Consider the following 27,241-nt stretch of genomic DNA (forward strand, 5'->3'; position numbering starts at 1 on the left):
GAACTGTTGTAGTCAGGAAACAGGGAGCCACTAAAAATTATAAGCAGAACAATTACGTGGATAGATATAAAATTTAAGGATAATAGCAATAATAACTATCATTTATATATCACATTAAGGTTTGCAAAGCATTTTGCAAATAGTAACTCATTTGACCCCCACAACAACCCTCGGAGGTAGGTGCTATTACCGTTACCCCCATTTTACATATGGAGAAATGGAGGCACGCAGCTTAAATGGGTTGCATAGGGTCACACAGCTATTAAGTGACCATAGCTGGATTTGAACTCAGGTCTCCCTGACTCCAGGTCCAGCGCCCTGGCATCCACCGTACCGCCTTTAACAGAGGGTATAAGACAACACACAATTGTAATACAGGATAAAAGATGATGGATACATCAGATTGAATGCACGCAAAGTGCACTGTGACATCTGGGGGGAGGGAGGTAGATGTGGGGTCATGGTTCCAGGGACCCTGAGGATTTGAACTTTAAGCCCAGGTTTTCCAGCTCCAAAGATCCCATATTGTCCCTCCATAAAGTTATTTGTTTTGTTTTTTGAAGGGAAGAATGGGCCTGGAACTTTAATTTTATTGATGAAGGGAATTACTAATGATGAAACTCCCTTTGCCAATACATATCTGTAATTCTCCTGCAAGTTATTGCCTTAGACAACTGCCTGAGGCACTGGTGGTTAAGTCCCTTGATCAAGGTCACACAGCCAGTAAGTTTCAAAGGGTGGACTCGAACCCAATCTTCTTGCCTCCTGGGGCTGGCTTCCTATCCACTATCTAGGGCCTGTAAGGTACCACAGAACATCACTGCATATGAAATGAGACTGGTCTCCTGGCTGCGTGGCTGAATCAGCTCAGAGTCCACGGGATGATAGTAGAACCAGTTACAACATGGAACAGCTGGAGACCACTGATCAGCACAGGTTGGGGCCTTGTGCTGGCACTTACCTAGTTTCAGGGGAATGTTGAATGTTCAGAATGATTAGGGGATGGGCTAGGAGAAGGGGGTGAGTTGATTGCCCTTTGGCTCCTCAGCCAAAGCAGTGCTTTAAACTATTTTCCCCTATGTTCTAGTGCTTGCCATGTTGGCAGCTAAGTGGCACAGTGGATAGTGCACCGGGCCTGGAATCAGCAAGATTCATCTTTCCGCGTTCAAATCCAGCCTTAGACACTTACTAGCTGTATGAACCCAGACGAATCACTTAACCCGGTTCGCTTCAGTTCCTCATCTGTAAAATGAGCTGGAGAAGGAAATGGCACACCACTGTAGTATCTCTGTCAAGAAAACCCCAAATGGGGTCACAAAGTTCAGTACAATTAAACAAGTTTTACATGTAGTGAAACTTTTCCTATTTTAGCCCATTGATAATGGGATAGCTCATCGATAATAGATACTGTGGAATGGCTGGAGATGAATAACACATCTGCTGGTTTATGCTTGGCACAATTTGCAAGCTTGAATGTATGGCTGAGACGGATCTTTGGAGAAGAAAGCCCAGCTCTCCAAATGATGCTTCTATTCTACTCCTTCCAGGGTCAGTCAGGCTACTAAATGCCGCACTAGATAGAGCTCTGAGCTCTATCTAGTTCTATAGACCTGAGTTCAAGTGTGGCCTCAGATACTTCCTAGCTGTGTGACCTTGGGTACAGCAGTTCATCTCTGCTTCATCTGTCAGATGAGAATAATAACAGCTATTGTGAGGACAAAAGGAGATAATGTTTGTAAAGTGTTTATCACAGCAACTGGCACAAAATAAGCATTTGATAGATGCTCATTTCCTTCCCTTCTCCTTTGCAGTCCACCCTTTGGTGCTTTCACACATATGTGACAGATAGATGGGCTGTGACCTCATCTCCATAGTATGAATGATGTCCCCTCCAACTTAATTATGTCTCTTGACATAGCTCCCTAGGCTACTAGATTTCTAAAATGAAAAATGAGTTCTCCTGTTGTGGTTTTCCAGCGGATCTCCATAGCTCTTGTGTTTCTATTGCTCTTCTAGTTAAACCATTTTTCTTCATGGCTCAGGAGCTGGTTTGAGTACTTAACCTCATGGGAGGAGTAAATGATGCAGACTTTCTCTTTGTGGGCACAGAGTCATCTGAATTAGAAGAGAGCTATAGGTGCGGCCAGGCAGTATGAGCAGGCTGGATTCTGCATGGCTGTTTTGAATACTGTAGACCATGAAGGGGAAGAACGTGCTGAGGTCTGGCTGATCTGACAAAGCAGCTTTTTTCCTTCCACTTTGATATTTGCCATTGCTCTGTTTCACCAGGACGACTGTTCATGATTCTGGTTGTCTGGTTGTCTGATTCACAGTGAAGAGTTAAGGGAATTTAGAGAAGGGATAACATGTGATTTTTCAGAAGAGTGAAGACTCTTAGATGATGCATCCATAGGATTATGGCAGGAAGGGACCTTAGGGCAGAGGCCATTGAGTCCAACCCTCTTACTTTCCAGAGGAGGAGGACATTGAGATCAAGGGAGGATCATAGATGGAGAGCTGAAAGTGAGTCTGATGCCATCTAGTCTAACCACCTCATTTGACTGATGAGGAAACCGACCAAGGGATGTAGCGACATCACACAGGTAGTAGGTGATGGAGGTGGCTTTTGAACCCAGGTCTGACTCCAGAACCAATGCTCTTTCCATTCTACCATGGTACCCGTTTTACTCCCATACAGTGTGCTTTGGATACATAAATATGCTGCTCACTGCGGCCCCACTCCCCTCTTTGCCTATCAGAAAGCTCTAATTTACAGCATCATTGTGTGTGCGTCACCCAGTGTTACTTTTGAAAATTGTTTCATAGGCACCAACTAGCATCAAGTATACTTCAGGACTGACACTGGCTTTGATTTTTTATATTTTGGGAAATCAGGAATATGATCCATCTTCCTTAAAAGGCAGCATCAGTTCAATGGCAAGAACTCCAGTCTTGGAATGAGGACCTGGAGCTCCTGACTCTGACACCTCCTGGCCTGAGACCTGGGCTCAAGCCCTTTACCCTTCTGAGACTCCATTTCCTTATATGTAAAGTGGTGGTAATAATATTTGCCCTACCTGCCCTGAAGAGTGGTTGTTTGGAAAGAACTTGGTAAACCTTAAAGCACTATGAAACTTTCATTCACATCTTCTTATATTTATTTTTTTCAAAAAATGAGATTATTTCAAAAAGATATTTCATATAGTTTAACATATAAAATATATTTTGATCTGGCTACATGTGTATATATACATATAGGTTTGTATGTACATATATGTACACACATGTACAAACATACATATACATATCAATCCCATGTAGTTTCTTATGTCCTTATATTTCCCTGGACAATCATTTCAGTCATCTGGGCTTCATTTTCTTCAAAATGAAAGATTCTGTAAAAGTCAGTGGTTCTTAACGTGGGTGTGGGTGTGGTTGTGGGTGTGTGGGTGTAATAGACCCTTTGGCAGTAAGGTGAAGCCTATAGACCCCTTCTCTAAATAATGCTTTTAAATGTATAAAATAAAATATTTAGGATGATAAAGGAAACCAATTATATTGAAATAAAAATGTAATTTCTTTTCCCATTTCTATTCAGAGATGCTTTGAAATCATTCCATAGACTCTTCGGGGGTCCATAAACCCAGGATTAAGAAGCTGTTTACTAAATTCTCTTCAGCATCCATCCAACTCTAAAATCCAGTGATCTTAGTTACACTCCATGTTACCTCAGTCTTGTCTCACAGCCCTACCCATCTTACATCAGCTCCATTCCAAAACCTTGGACTCAGTCTCTCAACACTGCCCCGCCCCAGGCTCTAATAAGTGGGCCTTCAAATTATCTTGCCCCATCCAGGCCTTTACTTGGCTTCTTGACCATCTTCAGAACTTATTGCTGGTGGGTACCTCCCTCTTCCTCCACTGCTCCCCTTTCCAGCTGTTAGCCACTCTTCCTCTGTTAGAATGTAAGCTCCTTGAAGGCAAGAATTGTTTGTTTGTTTGTATCTATATCCCCACTTAGCACAGAGCCTGGCACACAGGTGCTTAATAAACACTTTTGTCTATCTATGCCCAGGGACTCTTTGGAAAACAGAGCTACCAACAGGTAATAACTGACTTTTTGAGTGATTTAAGGCTTGCAAAATGTTTTAGAGACATCATCTCATTTGAGCCTCACAACGATGTTGGGGAATATCATAAACCCCTTTTTACAAGTGAAGACTCTGAGGCTCATTGAGGTCCATTATCACATAGCTTGTAAGCGTAAGACATAATTTGAACCCAGTTCTTCTTGGCTCCAAATTCCATGCTGTATCTACTACATGAGATCAACTCCACAAGCCCAACCTGGAGCCACTGGGGAGGGAGCCAGCCTGGCAAATCTTGAATTTTGTTTTTCCTTCATTATTTTCTGTTCTAGGAGCTTCAGATTTGCTTATTACCTGAAGCATAGGGGCATGTAAGTGACGAAAACGAAGTTTGACTTCAAGGCTACTAATGTTATTGATTGAATATTGTTTGGGGATTTTATCCTATCTTAGCAACTGTGCAGTCTATTTTTAATAAATGTATAGTAAATCCATTTCACTTGAAAAGGTATGCTTTTATAAGTTGAAAATAAATAAATTACTATTACATATAAGTGGTAAATAGGTTACAATTGCATGTACATTGTATATAGTTATCACTGGAAATCTTCACCCTTCTCCAGCAATTTTTAAAGCTCTGGTAGGTTTCATATTATGCATAAAGACTTTGAAAAAAATGTGAGTTTTGTTAGATGAAGTTTTTCCATTAAGTGTCCTTATTAATCTCAGATCTAAATAGCAAGAATGCTTAAATGAGTGATGCAGTCAATCACTAAGCATTATTTAAGTTTCTACTATGTGCCAGGCACTGTACTAGGCCCTGGGGATAAAAAGACAAAACAAAACAAACTAAAAAAAAGCAGTGCCTGACCTCAAAGAGATTACATTCTATCAGGGGAAACAGTACATATTCATATTAGTTAATACAAAGTATATAGAAGGTAAATACAAAAGGAACATGGGAAGGTACTTGTAAAGGGGTTGAAGGAAAGTCTTATGTTGGAGATAATACTCGGCCTGAATTTTGAAGGGAGCTAGTGATTCTAAGAGGTGACGGGGAGGAAGGAGAACATTCTAGGCATGGGGCCCATCCTTTGCCGAAGACATGGAGGTGGGAGATGAGGAATACAAGCCATTTTGACCAGTCTGCAGTCATGAAGGTGACTATTTAATATTTAATTTTTATTAGGTGAATTAAGTTAAATAATTAATTATTAATATTTAATAAGCCTGGAGAGCCAGACCAGAACTAGATGGTGAAGGGATTTAAATGCCAAATGGGATTTTGTATTTTATCCTAAGGGTAGTAGGGAGCCACTAGAGATTTTCACCAGGTGAATAACATGGTCAGACTCTTATGTTGGAATATCACTTCAGTAGGTGTGTCCAATATAATTTGGAGAGGAGGGAAATTTGAAGTAGAAAGACAAGTTAGAAGACTGTTTCAATAATCTGGGTAAGGGGTGATGATAAAAATATGGGTATAGGTATAGATAGGTATAGGTATCAGTTTAGATATACATATATACATATAGGTGTAGATATTTATATAGAGCCTTTTCTAATGGGAAAACAACCATAATTACCCACATAATGGATTAAATGAAAAGGGAATTATGAGATAAGGCTGGTAAGGTAAATTGGAGCTAACTGTTGGAGTGCCTTGTATGCCAGGATCAAGAATTTTTATTTTACTAGTATGTCTAATGTATTATATGATACTAATATCATACTAATGCATTGCTCTGAAGATGACTAACAGAACTGTGAAAATTAGATGGGAGAAGGGATAAACTGGAAGTACAAAGCTATAAGGAGTCCAGGAGAGAAGTGATTGTGGTTTAAATTAGAGTGGTGGTCACCTGAGTGGAGAAGTAGGCTATGGACCTGAGATGATTCAGACATAAATTTGAAAGGATATGACAATTCATTTGTTTGTGGAATGAGGAAGAAGATAACAGCTTGAATGATTTCAAAGGTTGTGATGCCATCAACAGAAATATAAGAGAGCTAGGAGACAGGACAGTTTTAAGGTAGAAGATTATTTCAGGTTCATCTATGATGAGTTTGAGGTACTGGGAGCATTGAGGTGGGGAGACCAGTGCCCAGGAGGGAGCCCTAAGGACAGATGGCAGCTGAAGAGTGGAGAGAGGAGTGGAGATAGAGATTGAAGATTCATCTGAGTAGATGGACATCAACAGAAACTTCTTTCTTCTTGTTCTCTTTTTCCCACCTATTTTTGCAAAAAGAAAATGTAATAACTCTCAAGAGTTTTGTTTTCCCTTTCTTCCTCAATGGAGGCAGGAGGGAAGGAAAATGATTTTATTGCTAGGTGAAAAAAATTAAGCTATTTTTTTAAATGTGAGTTTCTTAAGAGCAGAGTAAATGCTTTGCAGAGTAAGTGCTTTTCAATGCAAAAAAGAATAATGTAGCAACTTATCGGTTTGTGCTAGCTGTAGCCATGCTTTGGATCCTACGTAGTACATTTTCTCTCAGTCAATAAACAAGCATTTATTAATGTCATTAATAAAATGTATAATTATATTATGTTATTAATACTGTCTTATATTAATACATGTTATTAATATAGTTAGTATAATGTCCTTCTATATGTTCTGGGGGCTGTGCTAAGTGCTGGGCATACAAGGAACCTTTCTCCACCACCTCACAAAAAAGGGAGCCTCTTCCCTCAAGGAGCCCACAGTCTAATGGGGGAAATGACATGCAAGCAACTATATATAGGATATATACAGGATAATTTGGAGAGAATCTCAGAGGGAAGACACTGTAAAATTAAGGAAGACTGGGAGAGGCTTCTTGTCTCTTAGGATTTTCATGGAGACTTGAAGGAAGACAGGGAAACCCAGAGGTAGAGATGAGGAAGGAGAGAATTCTCAACATGGGGGACAGCCAGAGAAAATGCTCAGAGTCAGAAAATGGAGAGCCCTGAGCAATTAACTTTACTTCTTTTTTAAAAAAAATATAAATGAAAAGATCTTTGAGCTTATTACAAAGAGAGTCAGGTGTCCCAAAAGTCTTGGTGCTGTTATAAGATTTTTTTTCCCCCACCACACTAAGACTTTTGGGACACCTTACATAATGTGGACTACTAAAGAATTTCAATAATTATCCTTTTCTAATAGGAAATACAATCATAATTGCCCTATTTTTAAACAGTCAGTATTATCATACAGACAACAACAGCCAGATTATACCTTCTCTATAACCATACCATTTTAGCCTTCATTGACTTCAGTGCATAACTTCAGTTGACAGTTATGGGGAGACGGGTTAGTCTTAGTAAAAACAGCCAGTTCTTGGAGTTTTGTGTGTTGGTTTATTCTCCTTGGCATGCGAGGGAAAGGTTGAGTTTGTTATAAGTTAACAATTCTAGCACACTGATTTCAGTCAATTTTCCGATTCTTTGGGCATCTATGCCTTCATATGAAAATGAGAATTTAAAAAATAGTCTTTCTTTAATAAAGACATTGTAGAAAAACTTTGAGCTCCTCAAAAGCAAAGCGCTATAACCCTACAGATTACGTATTGATGCAATAGACACATTGGTGTTTAAAATTTCAGGGTCATTTTTCTCATTCAATCTCTGATCAAATGAGCAGAAAAAGCATATATCTTGAACTCAGGCAGAGAATAAATTTAAGGAGTTCATTTGAATTCAATTTTACTTTTCAAAACGACTGTCATTTTTAGTCATATACCTACATGTGCCTCTGACACTGTGAACATTTTTTGTCTCAGTAGCCATATAAGCTACCACTTATATGTAAAAATATAGCCAATTTTAATCAATTTGGGGAAAGAAATTATGATTGAGATTTTCCTAATTCTACTATCATCCTTATTTTTCTTTCCTAGAATCTTACCTTCTCCCTCCTTCTCAACTCATTCCCCAAACCTGCTAATTTTCATCAGTCCTTCTTCTTAGGCGTTGAGAATTAAATATTTATATTTTGTTTTCTCAACATCATCTTAATAATTAGTAGTGTCAAGTTTTTATGAGCCATACCTCCTCTTTTCCAGGCTTAAATTATTTCATCAGATGAGTTGACAGATTCCACCTGTGTACTCTATTTTTAAGACCATGCTTATATGACAATACTGTAAAGATCATAGATCAGAGAGCTGAAAGGGACCTCAAAGACCAACTAATCTGCCACCTTCATTTTACATATAAAGAAACAGAGCCAAAGAGTTGTGTCCTGTCCAGGATCACACAGACTCAGTATTTGAACCCAGGTTCTCCAATACCAAATCCAGTGCTCTCATGGTTTATAGCTTTGGTGGTACAAGAGACCCATCCAGTCCCTCCACCACCACCACCTCATTTTATAGTTGAGGAAGATGTGGCCTAATGAGACTGAGTGACTTGCTGAAGGTTATGTGAGGTAGAAAATGGCCATCTGGATTTAGGTTCCACTAAGTCCCCTTATTCTAAATCCAGCCATTTTCCCATTGTCCCACAGCTTTGCACTGCATCGTAACTACCTCTCTCTCTAGGTACAATCCTAACCCTCTGATCATTACTATATGTTTGGTTGCCTACCTACCAACTTCCTAATCTTTCCTTTCCATATTTGTTTTGCAGGAAAAAAGTGCCAGTTCAAATGTAAGACTTAAGCCTAATAAAGAGGTTCCAGGATTGGTACATCAACCTAGAGCAAAGTAAGTTATTTTTCTAATTCCCTATTTTGATTTTTATGACAATATTTTAAGTAAAAAAATATAAAGGACTCCTGGTCCTGTTTTCCCAAACGTCCAGGGCTCATAGTTAAGTTCTTCATAAGGGAACTTAACCCATAGAGTATATTTTGTAGCAACCCTACCTTTCCAGGAAAAGATTGTGGCTTATCTGTAGAAGCTAATAAAGGGAAAGAGAATACCTGCTGTGTGCCAGACACTGTGCCAAGGCACTATGCTTTAGAGATACTACCACACTTGATCTTCAACAACCCTGAGAGGTAGATGGTATTATTATCCCCATTTTACAGTTGGCAACTAAGGCAAAGACAAGTTAAATGACTTGCCCATGGTCATTTAGCTATTAAGTGTCTGAGGCTGGATTTGAACTCAGGTCTTCCTGTCTCTACCAGCAAGATACCACCTAGCCTCTAACAGTAATAAGCTTCCATTATAGTATTTCATCCAGAAAGGAGCAGTTTCTAACAAGCTACCCAGAATACAACACTGCCTATTTCACAGACTCCTAGAATTTCAGAATTGGCAGGAATCTTCACAGCCACCTGGTCCAACCCTTCCCTGAAAAAGAATATCCTATAGCCTATTCTCAAAGGAAATACCATATCAGGGGTGAGGACATTCCCCATCTCTGTACCATATGTTCTGTGAAGTTTGGATTCAGTCAAAGGGCCACACAATGCTCATCTAGCCTTTGCTTGAAGAGCTTCAATGGGGGACAACCTGCTACCTCCTGAGGCAGCCTGTTCCACTTTGGGGTAACTCATGGTTAGGAATCTTTTCCTTACATCAAAACTCAGTTGGCCTTTTGGCACGTCCCACCCATTACTCCTAGATTGACTCTTTGGGACCAGAGCTTCTACAGAGAACTGCATAATTGTTCCTTTGTGATCATAGAGAGGCAATATGGTGATGTGGCTAGAAAGTCAGTCTTGAAGCCAGGAAGACCTGGGTTCAAGTCTTGTCCTTGTGTGAGTTAGAGCAAGTAACTTCAGCTTCCAGTGCCCTAGAAAGCTCTCTAAGACTATGTGTTGCAAAGAACATGTCATCGTGTGTTAGTAGAAGAAATTTCCTCACTGGGAGTTCCCTATGTCAGTAAAATCACAGGTCCATTCCCTGTCCCTGTCCTTATGTAATAATAGTTCCATTAAGCAAGCATAACCAATCAAGCAACAGCATTTATTTAAGTGCCTAGAATGTGCCAGGCATTGAGCTGGGCACTGCAGATCCAAGGACAAAAGGAGGTAGCCCATGCCCTCAGGGAGCTGATGTGCTAGCTGGGCGAGACAACACATACCTGTGCCTACAAAGGAGGCAAATGGTGATCTGAGGGGAAAAGAGAATGGAAGGAAAATCAGGAAATGCCTCATGTAGAAGTTGGTGCTTAGGCTGGATCTGGAAGGAAAGTTGGAATTCTTAAGAGGGTGAGGTGAGGAGAATGCATTCTAGGCATGAGGGAGTACAAGCTAGTATAAATGCACAGACTCAGGAGTTGGAGGGTCATATATGAGGAAAAACACAAAAGCCAGTAGGACCATAGAAGTCATGGAGGAGAGTAACTAGGAATATTATGAGGCTCAAATGCAATAAAGGACATAGAGCTGGTTCCTGAACACCTTTGGAGTAAAGTATAATAACAAGGCTGAAAAGAGAAATTGGAGCCACATTGGGAAGAGCTTTGAATGCCAAACAGAGAAGTTTCTATTTGATCCGAGAGATGAGAGGAAGCTGCTAGAGTTTACTGCATGCTTTGGCCAAACCTGCGCTTTAGAAATGTTATTTTGGCAGAAATGTGGGAGATGGATTGTAGTGGGAAGAGACCTTGAGACAGGGAGACCAAGTAAGAGGCTCTTGCAATAATCCAGACCAGATACATGTGTGTGTGTATGTGTGTATATACATGCACACACATTATGGATACATATATATACACACACACGCACGTGCGCACATGCGTGCGCGCACACACACCCCAAAAGGAGATCCAGACAAAAAGAAAGATTCCATAAAATCCAAAATATTTATAGCTGTACTTTTTGTGGTTGCAAAGAATTACAAACAAAATAGATGCCCATCGTTTGGGGAATGGCTAAACAACGGTGTGTGCTGTGCTCTCTGTGATGTCATTGTGCTATAAAAAATGATGAACATCATGAATACAGAGGATCCTGGAAAGACTTATGTGAACTAATGAAAAAGGAAGTGAGTGGAGTCACAGCAGTGTGATCACAGTACAATCAAAGATGGATGTTACAAAATGAAAAACAACAAACAAACTTGACCCCAAAGATAGAATGTGAGAAAGCACCTCCCCCAAAAACCTTTCCAGATGTGAGGAGAGGAGGAGACTCCATGGCTATGGAATATTGCATGCAACATTAGATTATCATGATGTATTGATTGGTTTTGTGGATTTTTTCCTTCTTCCTCGTTTTCTTTTTTTTTAATTTTATTTATTTTTAACATTCTTCTTTTTTAAAATTTTGAGTTCTCAATTCTCTCCCTCCCTCTCTTCCTTTTTTGCTTCTTTTCTAAAAAATTTCTTCGTTGTAAAGGATTTCCGTCCAGAAGAGGGGAGGGATATAGCGGGAAATCAAGGTGGTATAAAAACTAAAGATAACAATAAAAATGTATTTTAAAGACAATTATCCTGGCCAGCATTAATGAAATCTGTACTAGGGCAGTGGTTGTGTGAGTAAAGAGAAGGAAACAAGTGGGAGAGATAGTTTTGGAGGCAAAAAAGGCAAGACTTAGCAAGTGATTTACATGCGGGATAAGCAAGAGTGTAGAGATGAGGATGACACCAAGGTGGGAACCAGGTGTCAGTGTTCCTTCTGCTGATCAGCATAACGTTCTAACCTCCATTCCCCAGTCTGCTCAATTCAAATGATGTCAAACATTTCTCTGCCACTCACAAGGATAAGCAGGCCCTTACACTTCACTGCCCCACAAAATTGTTCTCGTTCCAAGATCCTTGACTCAGAAACTTCTTCCTCTGGCCACAGCGTCCTTCCCTTCTAATTCTCCCATTGACTTGTTCTTTGTTCTTGTCGTGGCCTCTGAACTCTCAGTCCCTTCTGTCCTCCCAGGCCAGCACCCTGTTCTGGCTTCCTTTCTCTCCCTTCATAGTCATGACCCAATGCTAAAGCTGGTCATTTTAGTGATATATTCTCCTTCATCCTTGAATCTCTTCATCCTTCTAGTAATGATAATAATGATGATAATGATAGGTAGCATTTATTTATGTGCCAGTCACCATACTAAGCACTTTACAAATACACTCTTATTCAGTTTTCACAACAGCCCTGGAAGGTAGGTGCTATTATTATCCATTTTACAGTTGAAGAAACTGCAGCAGACAGAGGTTAAGTGACTTGTCCAAGGTCACACAGGTAATAAGTGCCTGTGGCCAGATTTAAACTCAGGTCTCCCTGACTCCACCCCAGTGTTCTACCCACTGTGCCACCTACTTATGTCACCAGCCTTCTTTGATCTTCTTACTCTCAGTTCCAATTGAGTCCTCACTTACACATGACATTTCTTTGATTCATCTCTGGTGAACTGTTTCATTTGCCCTGGTACCACTTCCATATCTTCTTCTTCAATAAACCCTCCAAATCCCCAGAGCCCCCAGCAGATGACCCCTTCCTTGTATCCTTCATGTTGATATCAATGAAAGTTACCAAAAATAGTTAACACTTACTATCCATAAAGCAGGCTGCTACTGGAAGTCTTTTCCTAACCCCTCTTAATTCTATTGACTTCCCTTCTTAATCATTTCCTATTTTCCCTGTATATAGCTTATTTGTGCATATATGTTAGCTTAGTGTTTTCCCCATTAAATTGTGAGCTCCTTGAGAGCAAGGGCTATCTTCTACCCCTTTGGATCTGCAGTGATTATTACAGTGCCAGGCACATAGTAGGTATTTAATAAATGTTTGTCACTTGAGTGGTTGACAAAGGAGGGATACAACATAAATATAGATAAGTCAAATACGAGGTTATATTAGGAGAGGGAGAGCAGTAATAACTGGGGAGGTTAGCAAAAACTTTCTCTAGTAGCAACCACTTGAGTTTGAATGAAGATAAAGACTCTAAAAAGCAGAGGAGGTAAGGAAAAAGTACATTACAAGTATGAGGTTCAGCCAGTGTAAAGTCCTAATAAGTAGGTGAAGGAATGCCAAATTCCAGGAACATCTGGTCATACAATTTGATTAGAATATTGAGTGTAATTCTGGAAAGCTTTCTTTCAACACCACACTCAGTATTTTATCTATCCAATAGATAGGAAACCATTGAAGTCATTTTTGTGCAGGAAAGTTAAACATGTGCCTTAAAGAGATTTTTAGAAGCTCCTTGTAGTAGCTAAGATAAGGGGTAAGAGAACCTTTAACTAGAGTAATGGCTATTTAAATAGAAAAAGGAATGAATATTAAGGGGTGGACTAGATTAGATATTGGGAGTTAAGAAACAGGAAAGAAAGAATCAAGTGATTCTGGGGCTGAAAAGTCCAGCTGACTAGAAGGATGATGGTCCCTTTAAAAGACATAAGGGAATTTGATGCTTAGAAAAATTTAGGGGGGAAATAAAGAGTTCTATTTTGGGTATGAATTTGAGGTACTGCTGACATATCCAGATGCTACTGGTTAGTAGATAGTTGGATATTTGAGGCTGGAATTAATGGGGGCTATTATTGGAGCTGGATATATGGATTTGGGAGCCATTTTTGTTGAGATGTCAGTTGAGCCCTTGGAAGAGATGAAATTACCAAGGAAGAAAATAAAAGATAAGGAAAGAGAGCCCAGGACAGAAGCTTTCGAGGGACCACCTATGCCTCCAAACTTCAGCCATGGCCATCCTACGTACCTGAAACACTATAACCCTACTTAGTGAAATTCTGCTTTTCCTTCTAGGTCCAGCCTGGCTGCCAACTCCTCCTCGAAACCTTCCCTGATACCCCAGCTAGAAGCATATCTTTCATTCCTCTCTTTTGCACCTCCAGCAATTCATTTATCACATTCTCATGTATTATATTTATTTTTGTATATGCCTTAGGTCCCTTCAAAGTTGTGGAGACAGCTAAGTGGCACAGTGGAGTCAGTAAGACCTGAATTCATATTCATCCTCAGATGCTAGTTTTGTGACTCTGGGCACCTAACCTCTGTGTGCCTCTGTTTCCTCACCCATAAAATGGGGATAATAATAACACTTGCCTCCTAAGGTTCATGAGTGTAAAATGAGACATTTGTAAAGCACTTTGTCAGGGCTATTTAAATACTAGTTGCTATTATTATTGTTAACTTGTTGAAAACAAGAGCTATCTTATTTATCCTTATGTCCTCAACATCAATCATAATGGCACATATGTAGTTTGGACATTATAAATACTTGTTAAACTGAATTTAATTGAGAAATAGCAATCCCCTCCCTATGTAATCCCCTAGCTCACTACTACCAACCTATGCCACTAAAATGACCTTACGTTGCCAAGGTGGTTAAGTAAAAAGAGGTGTGGACCTGGGGTCAAGAAATCCGGGTGCAAATGGTACCTCTGGCATTTACTATTTAGTGACCCTGGGCAAATCTCCTCGTCTCCCTGTGGCTCAGTTTCTTGCTCAGTAAAATGGAAATGATCATTGCAGTATCCTACCACACAGAGTGGGGGGATTGAAGCGCTATGAAAAAATTAGCTACTACAGTTATATCCAAGTCAAGAGTAAGAGATGTGTGAATGGAGTGGTTTTATAAAGTCAGATTTTCAAAGGAAACTAGATTGAATAGCCTATCTACTGTAGTTCCCTGAAAGAAATGCTATATAGTTCCCTACATAGACCAGGAATGGGGTATTCATAGGTGTCAGAATCTAAAATTATCTTTTGCAGAATTTGTGGCAGTATGTTGTCATTATTTTTATCACCCTTCAGGAGAATTCTATCATCACAGCCAAGCTGAGTCCACTTTGTATTAATCTGTGGAGTTCTGTTCTGTTCTGTCTGACTGTTGAGGCAATAGGCAGTTAATAACGTGTGCTATCAAGGCACCTTTGTATCAGGCTTGTGGAGGTCAATCCTTGCTCCTTTTTAAAAGTACAATGACAAAATTCTCTTATCTGCTCAGTAATGAGGAAAGAAATGCATCTGAGTAGCTTTTCTGTGCCTTCTGGGTGATGATTAATTTAACCTTGATACACTGGACTAGCATCGGGCAAATCTGCATTTCATAAAACTTCCCAAGGATATCATCAACTTAAAACATGTCATAGAAGCTTTCCCCCCCTTATTCCTCCCCTCCCCAACTCCAGACAACTTTGGAGTTTAACTATGAACCTGGGGTTGCTATTTTAACCATATTGATTTCATTGGTGATGCTGATGAGTTCAGAAGAGCTTTTGAGTTTGAGAAAGGGTTTATTTCCTACTTTGTTTCTCTATAGAATAAGGGTTAAAAGACACCATGGTTTTTATCCTTGATGCAACTGTAACTCAAGAAATTGAACTGTGGTATGGGATCTTTACATCTGGTTTAGGGGATTTATCATTTTTATGAGAACAAGAGGAAAATTCCTGTACAGCAGAAGGCTAATCCTGCATGTCAAGTTTCACTGTTGTTCAGTTTCCAGTCCTGTCCAATTCTTCCTGACCCCATTTGGGGTTTTCTTGGCAAAGATAATAGAACGGTTTGCCATTTCCTTCTCCAGCTCATTTGACAGATGAGGAAACTGAGGCAAACAGAGTTAAGTTAGTAAGCTAGTAAGTATCTGAGGCCAGATTTGAACTTAGGAAGATGAGTCTTCCTAACTCCAGGTACAGCAGTCTATCCACTGGCACCACCTGATTGCCCCATCAAGTTTCATGCTATTTTTTTTAACTACAGCATGGCACAGAGGAAAGAGGTTTAAAGTCGAAGGACCTAGATTCAAGTCTCTCCTGTAGCCTTTAGTACCTATGTGACCTTAATTAAGTCACTTGTAACCTCACTGAACTGCAGTTTCCTCATAGGCAAAATGAGAGCATTGGACTTGATGGGCTTTGAGGTTCCTTCTAGCTCTGGAAGGAATGATCCTGTCTTCACAGAAGGAACAATAGATATCTCAAGCAGTGAACTGAGTTGCATTTCTATTGTATTTCTATTTCTGTTGCAATAGAAGTTGCAGCTTCTCTTGGAAGTTGGTGAAGACTTAGGATTTTAACTTATGAAAATAAGCTATTTTCACATACTTTTCCAGCATAAAGTGTGATTGTCCTACAACTCATTGTTATTTTTAAACATACTACAGATTAACCTTTTTCTTTTAGATCTGAACACCTTTTGTAACACTACTCATAAATTTTGCAACCTTACTTTAAAACTGTTTACCTCTCAGATCTTTCAACTGCATGAAAGGCCACTTAGATTCTATGTGCCTTTTGTCAGCACATGTACATTTCCGAGGAACTTGGTTCTTCTGTCTTTAGTGGCTGCAGGGTTTCCTTCTGCCATTGGTGTGCTGCTGCAGAACCCATCGTTTCCCTATAATGAGTATTTCCATTGTTTTCAAGGAAAAAAATGGGACTCCCTTAATAATGCAGTTAAGCCTTATTAGCAGTGAATCAGATACAACAATCATCATGACCATAACTGATGCTTAAAGGCCTTCATAACAGAAGCAACCTTTGAATGTCAGGAAATCTCAACATAAAGTGTTCTTGGAAACATTACTATGTATTGACCCTCATAAATTATCTGAGTCTAATTCTGAGAAGCTAGGAAATAGCATAGGGATTTGTTGTTGTTTAGTCATTTTTAGTCATTTCCAATGTGTGACCCCATTTGGGGTTTTCTTGGCTAAGATACTGGAATGGTTCACCATTTCCTACTCCAGCTTATTTTACAGATAAGGAAACTGAGGCAAAATGGGTGAAGTGCCTTACCCAGGGGATGCTAGTGTGTAAATTCATACCCCACTCTTCCGCCTGTCCTCCTCCAATAAGAATTCTTCATCTTGTGATTTCAAATATATTTAAAAACCATGTGCTTCATATTTTTGCATAGCAGATTTTTATAAACAGCTGAGAATTAGGTACTTACAGAGATCACCTCTATGGCAATGATAGAGTCTGCTATGGTAAACCTTGTGCCTTGGTTTGTGCCCAAATGAGGTCAAGGTCATAAAATACTTTATAAATCCTAAAGCACTGTATAAATATCTTTATTTATTTATTTATTCATTCATTCATTTATTTATTTGTTCATTATTCAGGGTGTGTTTTACGAGACTTTGTGGGACAATGAGAAAATATACTAGCTTTGGAGTCAGAGGACCTGACTGGGTTCTAATTTCAGTTCTATGCACCACCTGCTAGATTCGTGCTCTTGCTAGCTATGTGACAAGTCATTTAATTTTTCTGGGCCTCAGATCCTTCATCTGTAAAATGAGGGAGTAGATGGTCTCTGAGCTTCCCCTGTCCTTTCCAGATTTAGAGCTGAAGATTTGAAGATTTCATTTTTAAGTAATTAACTTTGTCTTCTTGATAATTCTATCTTTGCCCCACCTTTAAGTAGTGCTTCTTAACCTTTTGTGTGTTATGGCCCCCTCCGGCAGTCTAGGGAAGTCGGCAGACCCCCTTCTCAGAATGTTGTTTTTTTTTTGTTTCGGTTTGGTTTTTAATTTAAAAGTATTTATTTTTAGCTTACAACATTCAGTTCCACAAGTTTTTGATTTCCAAATTTTCTCCCTCTCCCTTTCCTCCTCCCTCCCCACCCAGCACAGCATGTAATTGGATATAGGTTCAGAATGTTTTTACATGCATAAAATAAAACACATGGAATTATAAAGAAACCAGTTATATTGAAATTAATTATCAGGTTTTTTTTTTAAAGTTTACTGACTTCAGGTTAAGACCTCCTGCCTTGTTTACTATGGTGTGTCAGAAATTGGAGGACAAAGGAGAAAGACACATTTGTCCAGATTGAGCTTTAAGCCTCAGTCCGGTTATATGAGTTTTATTTCAGTTGTGAGTGCTTGCTCATCCTCACTGTCTGCCATGAGTATTGTGACAAAACCTTTATCTTACACCCTCATCTTTCTCTGAAGGATCTGACTCACTCAGGGATAATTTATGGCCGATCCAGAGCGATTCTTTCAATCTACCTTTTCTAATAAGCAAGATCTATGTGTTATATTTCAAGGCGAGCAGTGAGTTCCCCACGAATGGTTTGAACAATCTTTTTTTCCTAGTTGGTTGTGACTTTGTGTAACCAAGTCAAAGTTAGGGTTAGTTTTTATCACACCCTACTTTTTTATACACCACAAAGCACAAAGATGTTCTTCAAAACACCTGTGAGATAGGCACCCTGGTAGTTTTGACAGATGAGGAAACTGATCCTTAGACTGGTTAATTGACTCACCCAAGAGTCATCATAGTGTAGTGGGAAGAGTGATGCATTTTGGAATCAAAGGACTTGGGTTGAAATGCTAACTCTACCACTTACTGTACCTCCATGTCTTTGGACAAGACCTAACTCGTTTGACTTGCTTTGATTCTCTCGTCTTTAAAACAATAGCTAGCATCAAGGGGAATCTTGTTCCTCTGAGGGTTGGACCAAGAGAGTTCCTCTGAGAGTTCCTGTGATAATTCTAGTATGTGCTTTAGTAAAAAATGTTTAGATGACATCTGTGACCATTGGAGGCTGGGGATTTCTTTTCTTCCATCCTGTGTTGGAACCTCTAGGTAAGAGCAGGTGGGAGAAAGTGATATAAACTCTAGGAAGGGTGTGGTGATCGTCAGATTGAGTACATGCAGCAGCAGGAACTGTGCTGAAAGGGCAAAGCTTATGACACGTATTCTCATGCATGCCAAGCATGTGGGAGCCCAACTTAGAAAGGTGCTGCTAAATTGAGATTTGAAATCATAATGGATTATAGAATTTTACACTTACAGTCTAAAGTTTTTGACTTTCATTTCAAAAATTTCAGAGAAATAAAGTTTTGCTTTCTACTTTAAAAAATAGCTAATATTTATGTAGTACTTTGAGGTTTGAAAAGTACTTTACATATGTTAACTCCCTGGCTTCCCCTAAGTCCCAATTAAGATCCCACCTTCTACTGAAGCCTCCCCTAATCCCTCTTAATTACAGTGCTTTTCCTCTTTATCCTGTATATAGTTTGCTTTGTATATATTTGTCAGCATGTTGTCTCCCTCATTAGATTGTAAACTCCCTGAGGGCAGGGACTGTCTTTTGCCTCTCTTTGTATCCCCAGAGCTTAGCACAGTGTCTGGCTAGTGGGTGCTAAAGAAACATTTATTGAATGAATTAATATGCTCCTAAGAGGTTAGACCCCTTTCCAGTTCTGATATAACAACAACAAAGTAGCTCAGTGGATAGAATGCCTGGCCTGGAATCAGGAAGACCTGAGTTCGAATCCAGCTCAGATACTGAATAATAATAAATGTATAACCTCGGCAAGTGACATGTTTGCATAAGTTTCCTCAACTGTAAAATGGGGATGATAACAGCACCCACTTTCTAAGTTATTAGGAGGACCAAATGAGGCAATATTTATAAAGTGTTTAGCACAATACCAGGCGCATAGTAGGCATTTAATAAATGGTTGTTTCCTTCCTCCCTGATAATAGTTAGCATTTATAGAGTTCTTTAAAGTTTGCAAAGCACTTTACAATACTTTACTTTGCCTTACCCTGAGAAGTAGGTACTATAATTAACCCCATTTTACAGATGAGGGAACTGAGGCCCACGAGGGTTAAACGATTTGCCCAGTGCTAGTAAGTATCTGAGGTAGGAGTCAAATGCAGGTCTTTGAACTCCCAGTCTATTGTACCACCTAGCTGCCTCATGGTCGTACAGCTTGGTAGAGCCAGAACCTAGAAACGGGTCTTCCAGCTCTGAGCCCAGAGCTTCCCCCTCCCGCACCCAAGCCATGCTGCCCCATAGCCAGCGGTAGAGGAAGGGAAGGCAGGGCAGCATCTCATCTTCTTTGGGGATTACATTCAGAAGGTCCTACCGCTTTAAGATCCCAGTGTCATCTTAGCATAGAAAGGGTTGACCACAGTGACTCTGCACAAATGGTGGTTTGTTCCCCACCTTTCCCACTTCTACCCTCAGAGAAATGGAATATCTGATCCTAGAGCTAAGCCTGTGTTGACTTCACTTGTGCCAGAAAAGTGTCTGTATTATGCTATGTGGTCTCTGGGCTGGCCGGCAGGGTTGTTCAGTTTGCTTTACTTAAAGGATCAATTTGAAAAAGTGGTAGTTAGGGAGTCTGTGGTTCAACCCAGGAAAGATCAAACAGCTTTTGCTGTAAATAAATCCTGAGCCTGCCCAGCCATTAGCTTTGGTATCAAACATGTCACATGAGCATGATGAGACTTTTGGAAACTGCAGTGTTGAATAATCAGAGATGGATTTCACTTGGCTCCTTCCCGTTCTTTACCCTCTACCCAGGCTTAGGTACAAAATGCACACGGTGACTCGAAAGTATTGCTACATTTTGTAGTAATGATAACATTATGTCAATGGGAGCAGATTTTGATTATAAAATTTTGACCTAGAAGACCATCAGCTTCAACCCCCTCTTTTTACAGATTGTGTTATTCAGTAGAATATCCAGGAGAATGTAAGCTTCTGGAGCGTAAGGACTATTTTTGGTTTCTATTTACCTGAAACTAGCATAGTGCCTTCTTGTACACAGTAGGCACTTAATAAATGCTGGTGGGTTTAGATTGGATGAGATGAGGCTTAGGGAAGGAAAGTAGTTTGCCCAGTGTCGCGTAGCTAGTTAGAGACAAAGAAATACTTGGTGCCTACAATGACTTGTCTACTATACATGTTACCTCCGTGTGGTTTTTTGAACACTTATATTTAGGTGAATAACCAGTCAAAATTAGTCAGTAGGAAAAAAATTTGTTGGGCTTTTTCTTTGTGCTGGGCACTGTAATAACCAGTGAATCCACATAATGAACATGGACTCCTAAAAACTGCCATTTGAGGGGGAAAGGAGAACAAGGACATGATCCTTTTTTTTTTTTAAGAAAAGAGGTATAGGGGAGAGAGGCGGGGTGGGGGGGTGGGTGTGTGTGTGTGTGTGTGTGTGTGTGTGTGTGTGTGTGTGTGTATGTGTGAATATACAAATATACACTGGGTCCTTTTCTTTTTGATACCAGAGCTAATATTTTATAGATAGGTATAGATGTAGATATGTATCATAGGATCATAGGTACATATGATAATATGTACCATATGTGTGTGATATTTATACATGTGTGTATGCAAACATGTATACTGGTACATATATGCTTATATGTGTATTATAGATATATACAGATTATCACCATGTATTCTGGGCTGTTATTGACAAAGGTCAGTCCCCTCGTTATTTCAGTTTGATCTTAGAATGAAATGAGACACATATAGGTCATTCAGTAGTTAACAAAATGAGATCTGTTTGGCCTTAGCAGGAGACTGTTCATAAAGTATGGTGACTGAGGACACTTTAAGATAAGCTCCTTTGTCCAAGCTGCCCATCATGATCACCAGCCAAGCATCTTGAGAGCACCTGGGGCTCCTCAACAGCTATTTTGTCATCAGACAGCCAGGAAATGGTGTCACCAACCTGAGTCTTAAAAACCTGAGCCAATCTAGTCCCAAGAATGATCCTTTTAAGGGAAAACTAGCCTAAATTGCATGGGGGCAGGGGTTACGATATTACTCCTCTCATACCATACTTGAGGAAAAACCAGGGAGTAAGTAACCATAAAAGTTGGAAATAACCAGAATAGGTATTTGAGCATCCCTATACCAAAGCACATGAATTTTACACATAATACAGCCTCTTATTCAGAGTACATTTACTCTCATTTCATATATGATCCTAACGAGCTTTGGTTTTTGGTTTCTAAGGCCATAGCACATTAGAATGGGGGGGGGGGAGCGGAGAAGGACTGTTGTGAGCAGACACAGCAGTAAAGAAATAAATGCCTGAAATTTCAAAGGAAGTGACAAAAGAACCCCCAAAAGCAGAAGCAAGAACTCCAGAAGTTTGTTCATGGTTAGTAGAGAGGCAAACAGCGCTACATGCCCCCAGAATGTAAGGAGGATATCACTGTATTACAACAGCACAAATAACTGATGTTTTTGAGTCATCAGGAAATAATAAGGAAACTTACCCATCAAGAAAAAGTTAGATTCTGTTCACAAAGACAGAGAAGTATATAACATATTTTAGGAAGATTTCCATCCCAAATAGCCAAACTGGGACAAATATAAATTAGTTAATTAAAAGAGTAAACACCTAGTCAGCAAATATTTTCCATTGGGTTTCTATTGCCTCCAAGAGCAAACACAAAATGTTCTATCTGGCATTCAAAGCCCTTCCTAACCTAGCCCCAACTCACTTTCCAGTCTCCTTACTCTGTACTCTTTGATCCAGTGGTACTGGCCTCCCTCCATTTCCTCAAACAATACCCTCCATCTCCAGGTGTTTTCTCTGGCTGTCCCCCATACCTAGAAGGCTCTCCCTCCTCAGCTCTGCCTACTGACCACTGGCTTCCTTTAAGTCCCAACTAAAGTTACATCTCCAACAAGAAGCCGTCCCCAACCCCTCTTAATTCTATTGCCTCCCCACTGTTAATTATTTTTTCTTTATCCCGTATAGAGCTTGCTTTGTGCGAATTTATTTGAAAGTTGTCTTCCCTGTTAGATTGTGAGCTGCCTGAGGGCAGGGACTGTCTTTTACTTCTTTTTGTATCCTCAGCATATAGCATGGTACCTAGCACAGAGTAAATGCTTAATTAATGTTGATTGATTTATTGGTACCATATCTTCTAGATATCTATCCAGAATGACTCATTCCCCGCCCCTCATTCTGGTTCCTGGGTATCCTCATCTGAAAAATGGAGAAAGCATATCCCCTACCTCCTAGGATTATCGCAAGGGTGAAATAAGATAATGTGTGTAATATGCTTTGTAAATGCTCTGCACGTTATTAGTCAGTATTATTATTATAGCTAACATGTATGTAGTGCTTACTATGTTCGGGGGCTGTGTTAAGCGATTTACAATTATTAGCTCATTGGATCCTCACAACAACCCGGGGAAGTGGGTGCTGTTATTATTCTCACTTTATAGATAAAGAAACGGAAGCAAACAGAAGCTGAGTGACTTTTCCAGGGTCTCACAGCGAATTAGTGACTGAGGCTGGATTTCAACTGAGGTCTTCCTGACTCCAGGCTCAGTGCTCTATCCCCTGCACTAATAGTTTATTATTATTATTTGCTATCCCAGGAAAGTGCCATTACTTTCACCAAGTGTAAAATGAGTTGTATTTATGTTCTCAGCTGTCCTTCTCTCAACCTCTCTCTATACAGTTAGCTGAGTATCATGCTGCTTTCAGCTTTTCTAAAATATACTTTTCAATGTCATTATCAGGGTTTATTTTCCTTTTGCTGTAGACATACACACAGGGTCATATTATCCTGTAGGGATATGTATCCATGTAGGGCTTCCCTAAGCATTTTTTAGAATCAGATGCGTTTACTTGAAGGCAGGACTTAACTCTCACTTCCCTGTAATGTTAATGCAGATAACTCCTGTAGATTAGAGAGAAATCCTATCTCCTAGTTTGCAGGCAATGATAGAATCACAGTCATAAAGTATCTTTGAATCTTATTTTCATGTTAGTGAAATTCATGCTTAATGGAATTTCTAAGTGTGTTGTCCTCACATCCCATTTCCAATCAGTTGCTAAATCTTTTCTATTCTTTCTCAATATTTCTCAATCTGTCCCCCTCCCCTTTCTTTTTACTCACACAGCCACTGCCCTAGCTTAGAACCTCATTACCTCTCATTCGGATCATCAAAATACCTTCTTAATTTGTCTAGTCAAAGTATACTTCCTCCATACCATACCTCCTTTACCCCCAGTTAGTAATGACCTTCTCTTGAGACCATATTTGTAACTCTTATTTGAGAGTTTCTTCCGGGACGCAAAAGGCTCACACTCACTTTGGAGAAATCTTTGTATCTTGGGCTCAAAAAACAAAATCTAAAAACTTCACTGTCCATCAGGTGATCAACAGGCATCAAGCACCTACTGTATACCAGGCAGTGGCGTATAGTCACTGGGGATAAAAATACAAAGAATAAACCAGTCTCTATTCACAAAGTGTGTACGTTCTGATGAGGAAAACAAGAACATATAAAAAAGATATACAACTTAATGAATACAAACCAAAGAGTGAAATTCAAGTTTGAGAAGGGAACAGGAGCCCAGTTGGGGAGATCAGAAGGGGCTTCATATAGTAGATGGGGACTCAGCTGTTCTAAAAGAAGAGAGTGAGACTCCACGAGGCAGAAGGAAATAGGGAGTCGATTCCAGGCAAATGGGATGATGGGTCCCCAGGGATGGGGACGTGGAGTGTGATGTTTGATGAACAGAGAAAAGGCCAGTTTGGTATCTCACCATCAACTTCCCTTGCAAACATGTAGTTTACCAAATTCAAACCAGAAAAAAAAGGCTCTTCTGAATGGTGATCCCTTGAGTTTGAATGAATCAGAAGTTAATTTGAGGTTACTAATTTGGGAAATCTTTCGTTACTTTTGTGTTTCAGCATGCACATCTCTGAAAGCCAACAAGAATTCTTCAGAATGCTGGATGAAAAAATTGAAAAGGTATGAAGTTAAATAAATATTTCATGTACTCTGAAAGGGAATATACTAGGGGCTTTATTTTTTTTTTCATGAATTAGGGTCACATTAATATTCAGTGACTTTCTTTTTTCCATAAATTACTACAGAAGCTAGTTGTTGCACTGATATTTTTATAAGGATATGAGAGCTGAGGGCTAAGGCCAAAAAACTGAATGTGGCTGTGGACTAATTTGTGGATTGTATAATGTATAATAATGGTGCCCTTCTCTGAGGACCTCCTGGAGTTCTCAAAACCTCTGGTTCAGTAGAAGCAGTTTTACCTTCAAGCCTTGACCACCTTCTGGCTACAGGACTGTGGATTCAGGGCTTTCCACTTGTGGTGAGTTAACTGTATAAAGTGGAGCAAAACAACCAGCTTTTACTCTATAATCAAAGATGGCCTTAATTATCTCCTGGTCATAGGTGTTCATGGAGCATGGCACTGGCATACTTGGTCCCTGCTATCCCTACACCTGCGATCATTGTTATTACTAAAAAGGCTTTTAAAAATACACTTCACCAATACCTTTTTTTCTTCATATCACAGTCATTTCTGGGAGGAAATCTTGCCCCACCCCCACCCCATCCCCATTGAACCAACCTTTATGGCAAAGAAAAAAACAGTTAAACAAAACCATCCAGTACAATTACCGTACCTGACAATGTAGACAACTTTCTGCACTAACAGATATGTTTAGTTTTCTGTTCAGCGGGGCAAACATTGGTTTTTCAGTTACTCAGAGTTAGGCTTCCTTTCAGGCACATTTTCGTTTACATTGTAGTCATTTCATATGCTTTATTTTTTTTGTAGCTCTTTTCTCTGCCTTCATTCACATACATCTCATTCATCTCTGAGCTTCTCAAAACCATCATTTCTCAGTGCACGACACCATTTCATTGCTCTCCTGTGCCACATAATTCCTTCAAACATTCCCCAATCAATGGGCATCCGCTTTGTTTCCAGTTCTTTACTACCATAAAAAGTGCTGCTATGAATGTTTTCATATGTGTTGGGTCAGTAGACTTTTTTAACCATTCTTATTGACCTTGAGGACTTTGAATTTTGCCAGCATATCTCCAGACCTTTTCTAGATTCAACCTTTTGGCTCCCTAGGCCTCTAGTACGTACCAGACCCCACTTTGATAGCTAGATTTCTAGTCCTGATCCTGAGCTATTCTTAGTACCAATTTTGGTCCCCTCTGGATAACTGGATCGTAAGTATGGTACCTTCACAGATAATTAGTCAAAAGCATTTATTAATGTTATTATATAACATTGTTATTATTTATTATAGACGTATTTATATATGTGCCAGGCACTGTGCTAAGATCTGGGGATGCAAAAAAAGGAAAAGATAGTCTTTGCCCTCAAGGAACTCACAATACACAGTTGAGTTTTTTCAGTAGTGAAAATGAGTACACACTAATCCAACCATAGCATTTTAATCCTGTTAGAAGGACACACGTCTGCAAAGGTGACTGGCCAGCTTTAAGAATGTGGTCTCTGTCTAGAGATTGGAGCTAACCTAATTGACTCCCTTTGGACTAGAACAAATTACCTTGATCTCATTAACACTTGGTTCTAACCATTTAAGCAAGGTAGAATATAATGTCCATCAAGGACAGACATTGTACTAAATTGAAATTTAGTATCTGAACTTCAATAGAAGCCAGTAGAAATAAGGCTTAAGGAACAGTTAATCAATTTGGGATACTATGGTTTCTAAAACTGACATTTATTCCTTGAGGGGAAAGGTCTGTCTTTTAATTCAAAACGTTAGGGAAGAGAGATCTTTGTTCTAACTTAATTGAGAAATCATCTGTTTGAATTTTTATTTCTATTATTCTCATAAAGTTCTGTGTTACGATCCATAATTTCACAAAAGGTGCTAAAGAGAAGCCTTGGATCTCAATTATTCATGAGCAGAGCCCCACTGCTGTGAAATGGACAGGCCCAAGAGCAGCTGTCTCTTCTCTCTTCTAATTCATCATTTTATAACCCACCAATAAGTGACCAATGAACCATTCCACAAATTGCCATCCTAATTATGGTGATGTGCTGAATAGAGGAGGGTCATAGATAAAACTGGGTGTATCTGACCTACTCCCTGCAAGTACATGAAGACTTTTCCCTGAATATCTCAGTGTTAATTATAGTGAAATTTTGTGTTGTTTCTAGTGGATTAAGCATGGCTTTTTCCAACAGAGAGGTGTGATTTTTATAAATCTACAAACTAGTTGCCCGTTTTCCTAGAACACAGAGGCTTGTCATTTTGGTAGCAAAGAGCAAGAAAAGGAGAAAGTGCCCTACTACCTCTTAACAAAGTCTTCCATTTTCTACTGTTTTTGCCTGGCTTCTTGGTGATAAATAGATTTGCTTGGTAGGCAGGACTATTGCATAAGAATTTAAACCAAAAATGAAGTTTTTAAAAGCTTACAGAATACTATTAGGCACTGAAGACTCATTTTTGGAAAGCATTTCCAAACTATAATTCCACTGTGTTTTCTTAAGTGTGGAGCTCATTGCTCCAGGCTGGTATAGGACCTTTTTCTGATTTGGGCTGGAGAATAGAGATGCATCTAAAGTGGAAAAAGCAAAATTTGCAACTTGACAAGCTCTTGAATAAAAACTTTCTCTAGAAAGAGAGTAGTTGTAGATTGCATAAAAGTATGACCTAGTAAATGCATCACTCTGATCCCTGGATTTTTAAACAAAGAACTGTGGCACAATGTTAGTCTACCTGTGCACCTCTC

At 39.5% G+C, this 27,241-nt stretch overlaps 1 protein-coding gene across 2 annotated transcripts in view; it reads left to right on the plus strand.

Moving 5' to 3' along the window:
• The window catches only part of C4H1orf21 (chromosome 4 C1orf21 homolog), a 282,105-nt gene that overhangs the window by 230,014 nt on the left and 24,850 nt on the right, over positions 1–27,241 (plus strand). For both annotated transcript variants that reach the window (XM_036754798.1, XM_036754799.1), the window contains exons 4-5: positions 8,695–8,771; positions 24,409–24,469. In XM_036754798.1, the coding sequence (XP_036610693.1) occupies positions 8,695–8,771; positions 24,409–24,469 (138 nt within the window). The remainder of the gene's footprint in view (positions 1–8,694; positions 8,772–24,408; positions 24,470–27,241) is intronic.

The sequence above is a fragment of the Trichosurus vulpecula genome, chromosome 4 (genome assembly GCF_011100635.1).
Source record: "Trichosurus vulpecula isolate mTriVul1 chromosome 4, mTriVul1.pri, whole genome shotgun sequence".
Classification (NCBI taxonomy): domain Eukaryota; kingdom Metazoa; phylum Chordata; class Mammalia; order Diprotodontia; family Phalangeridae; genus Trichosurus; species Trichosurus vulpecula.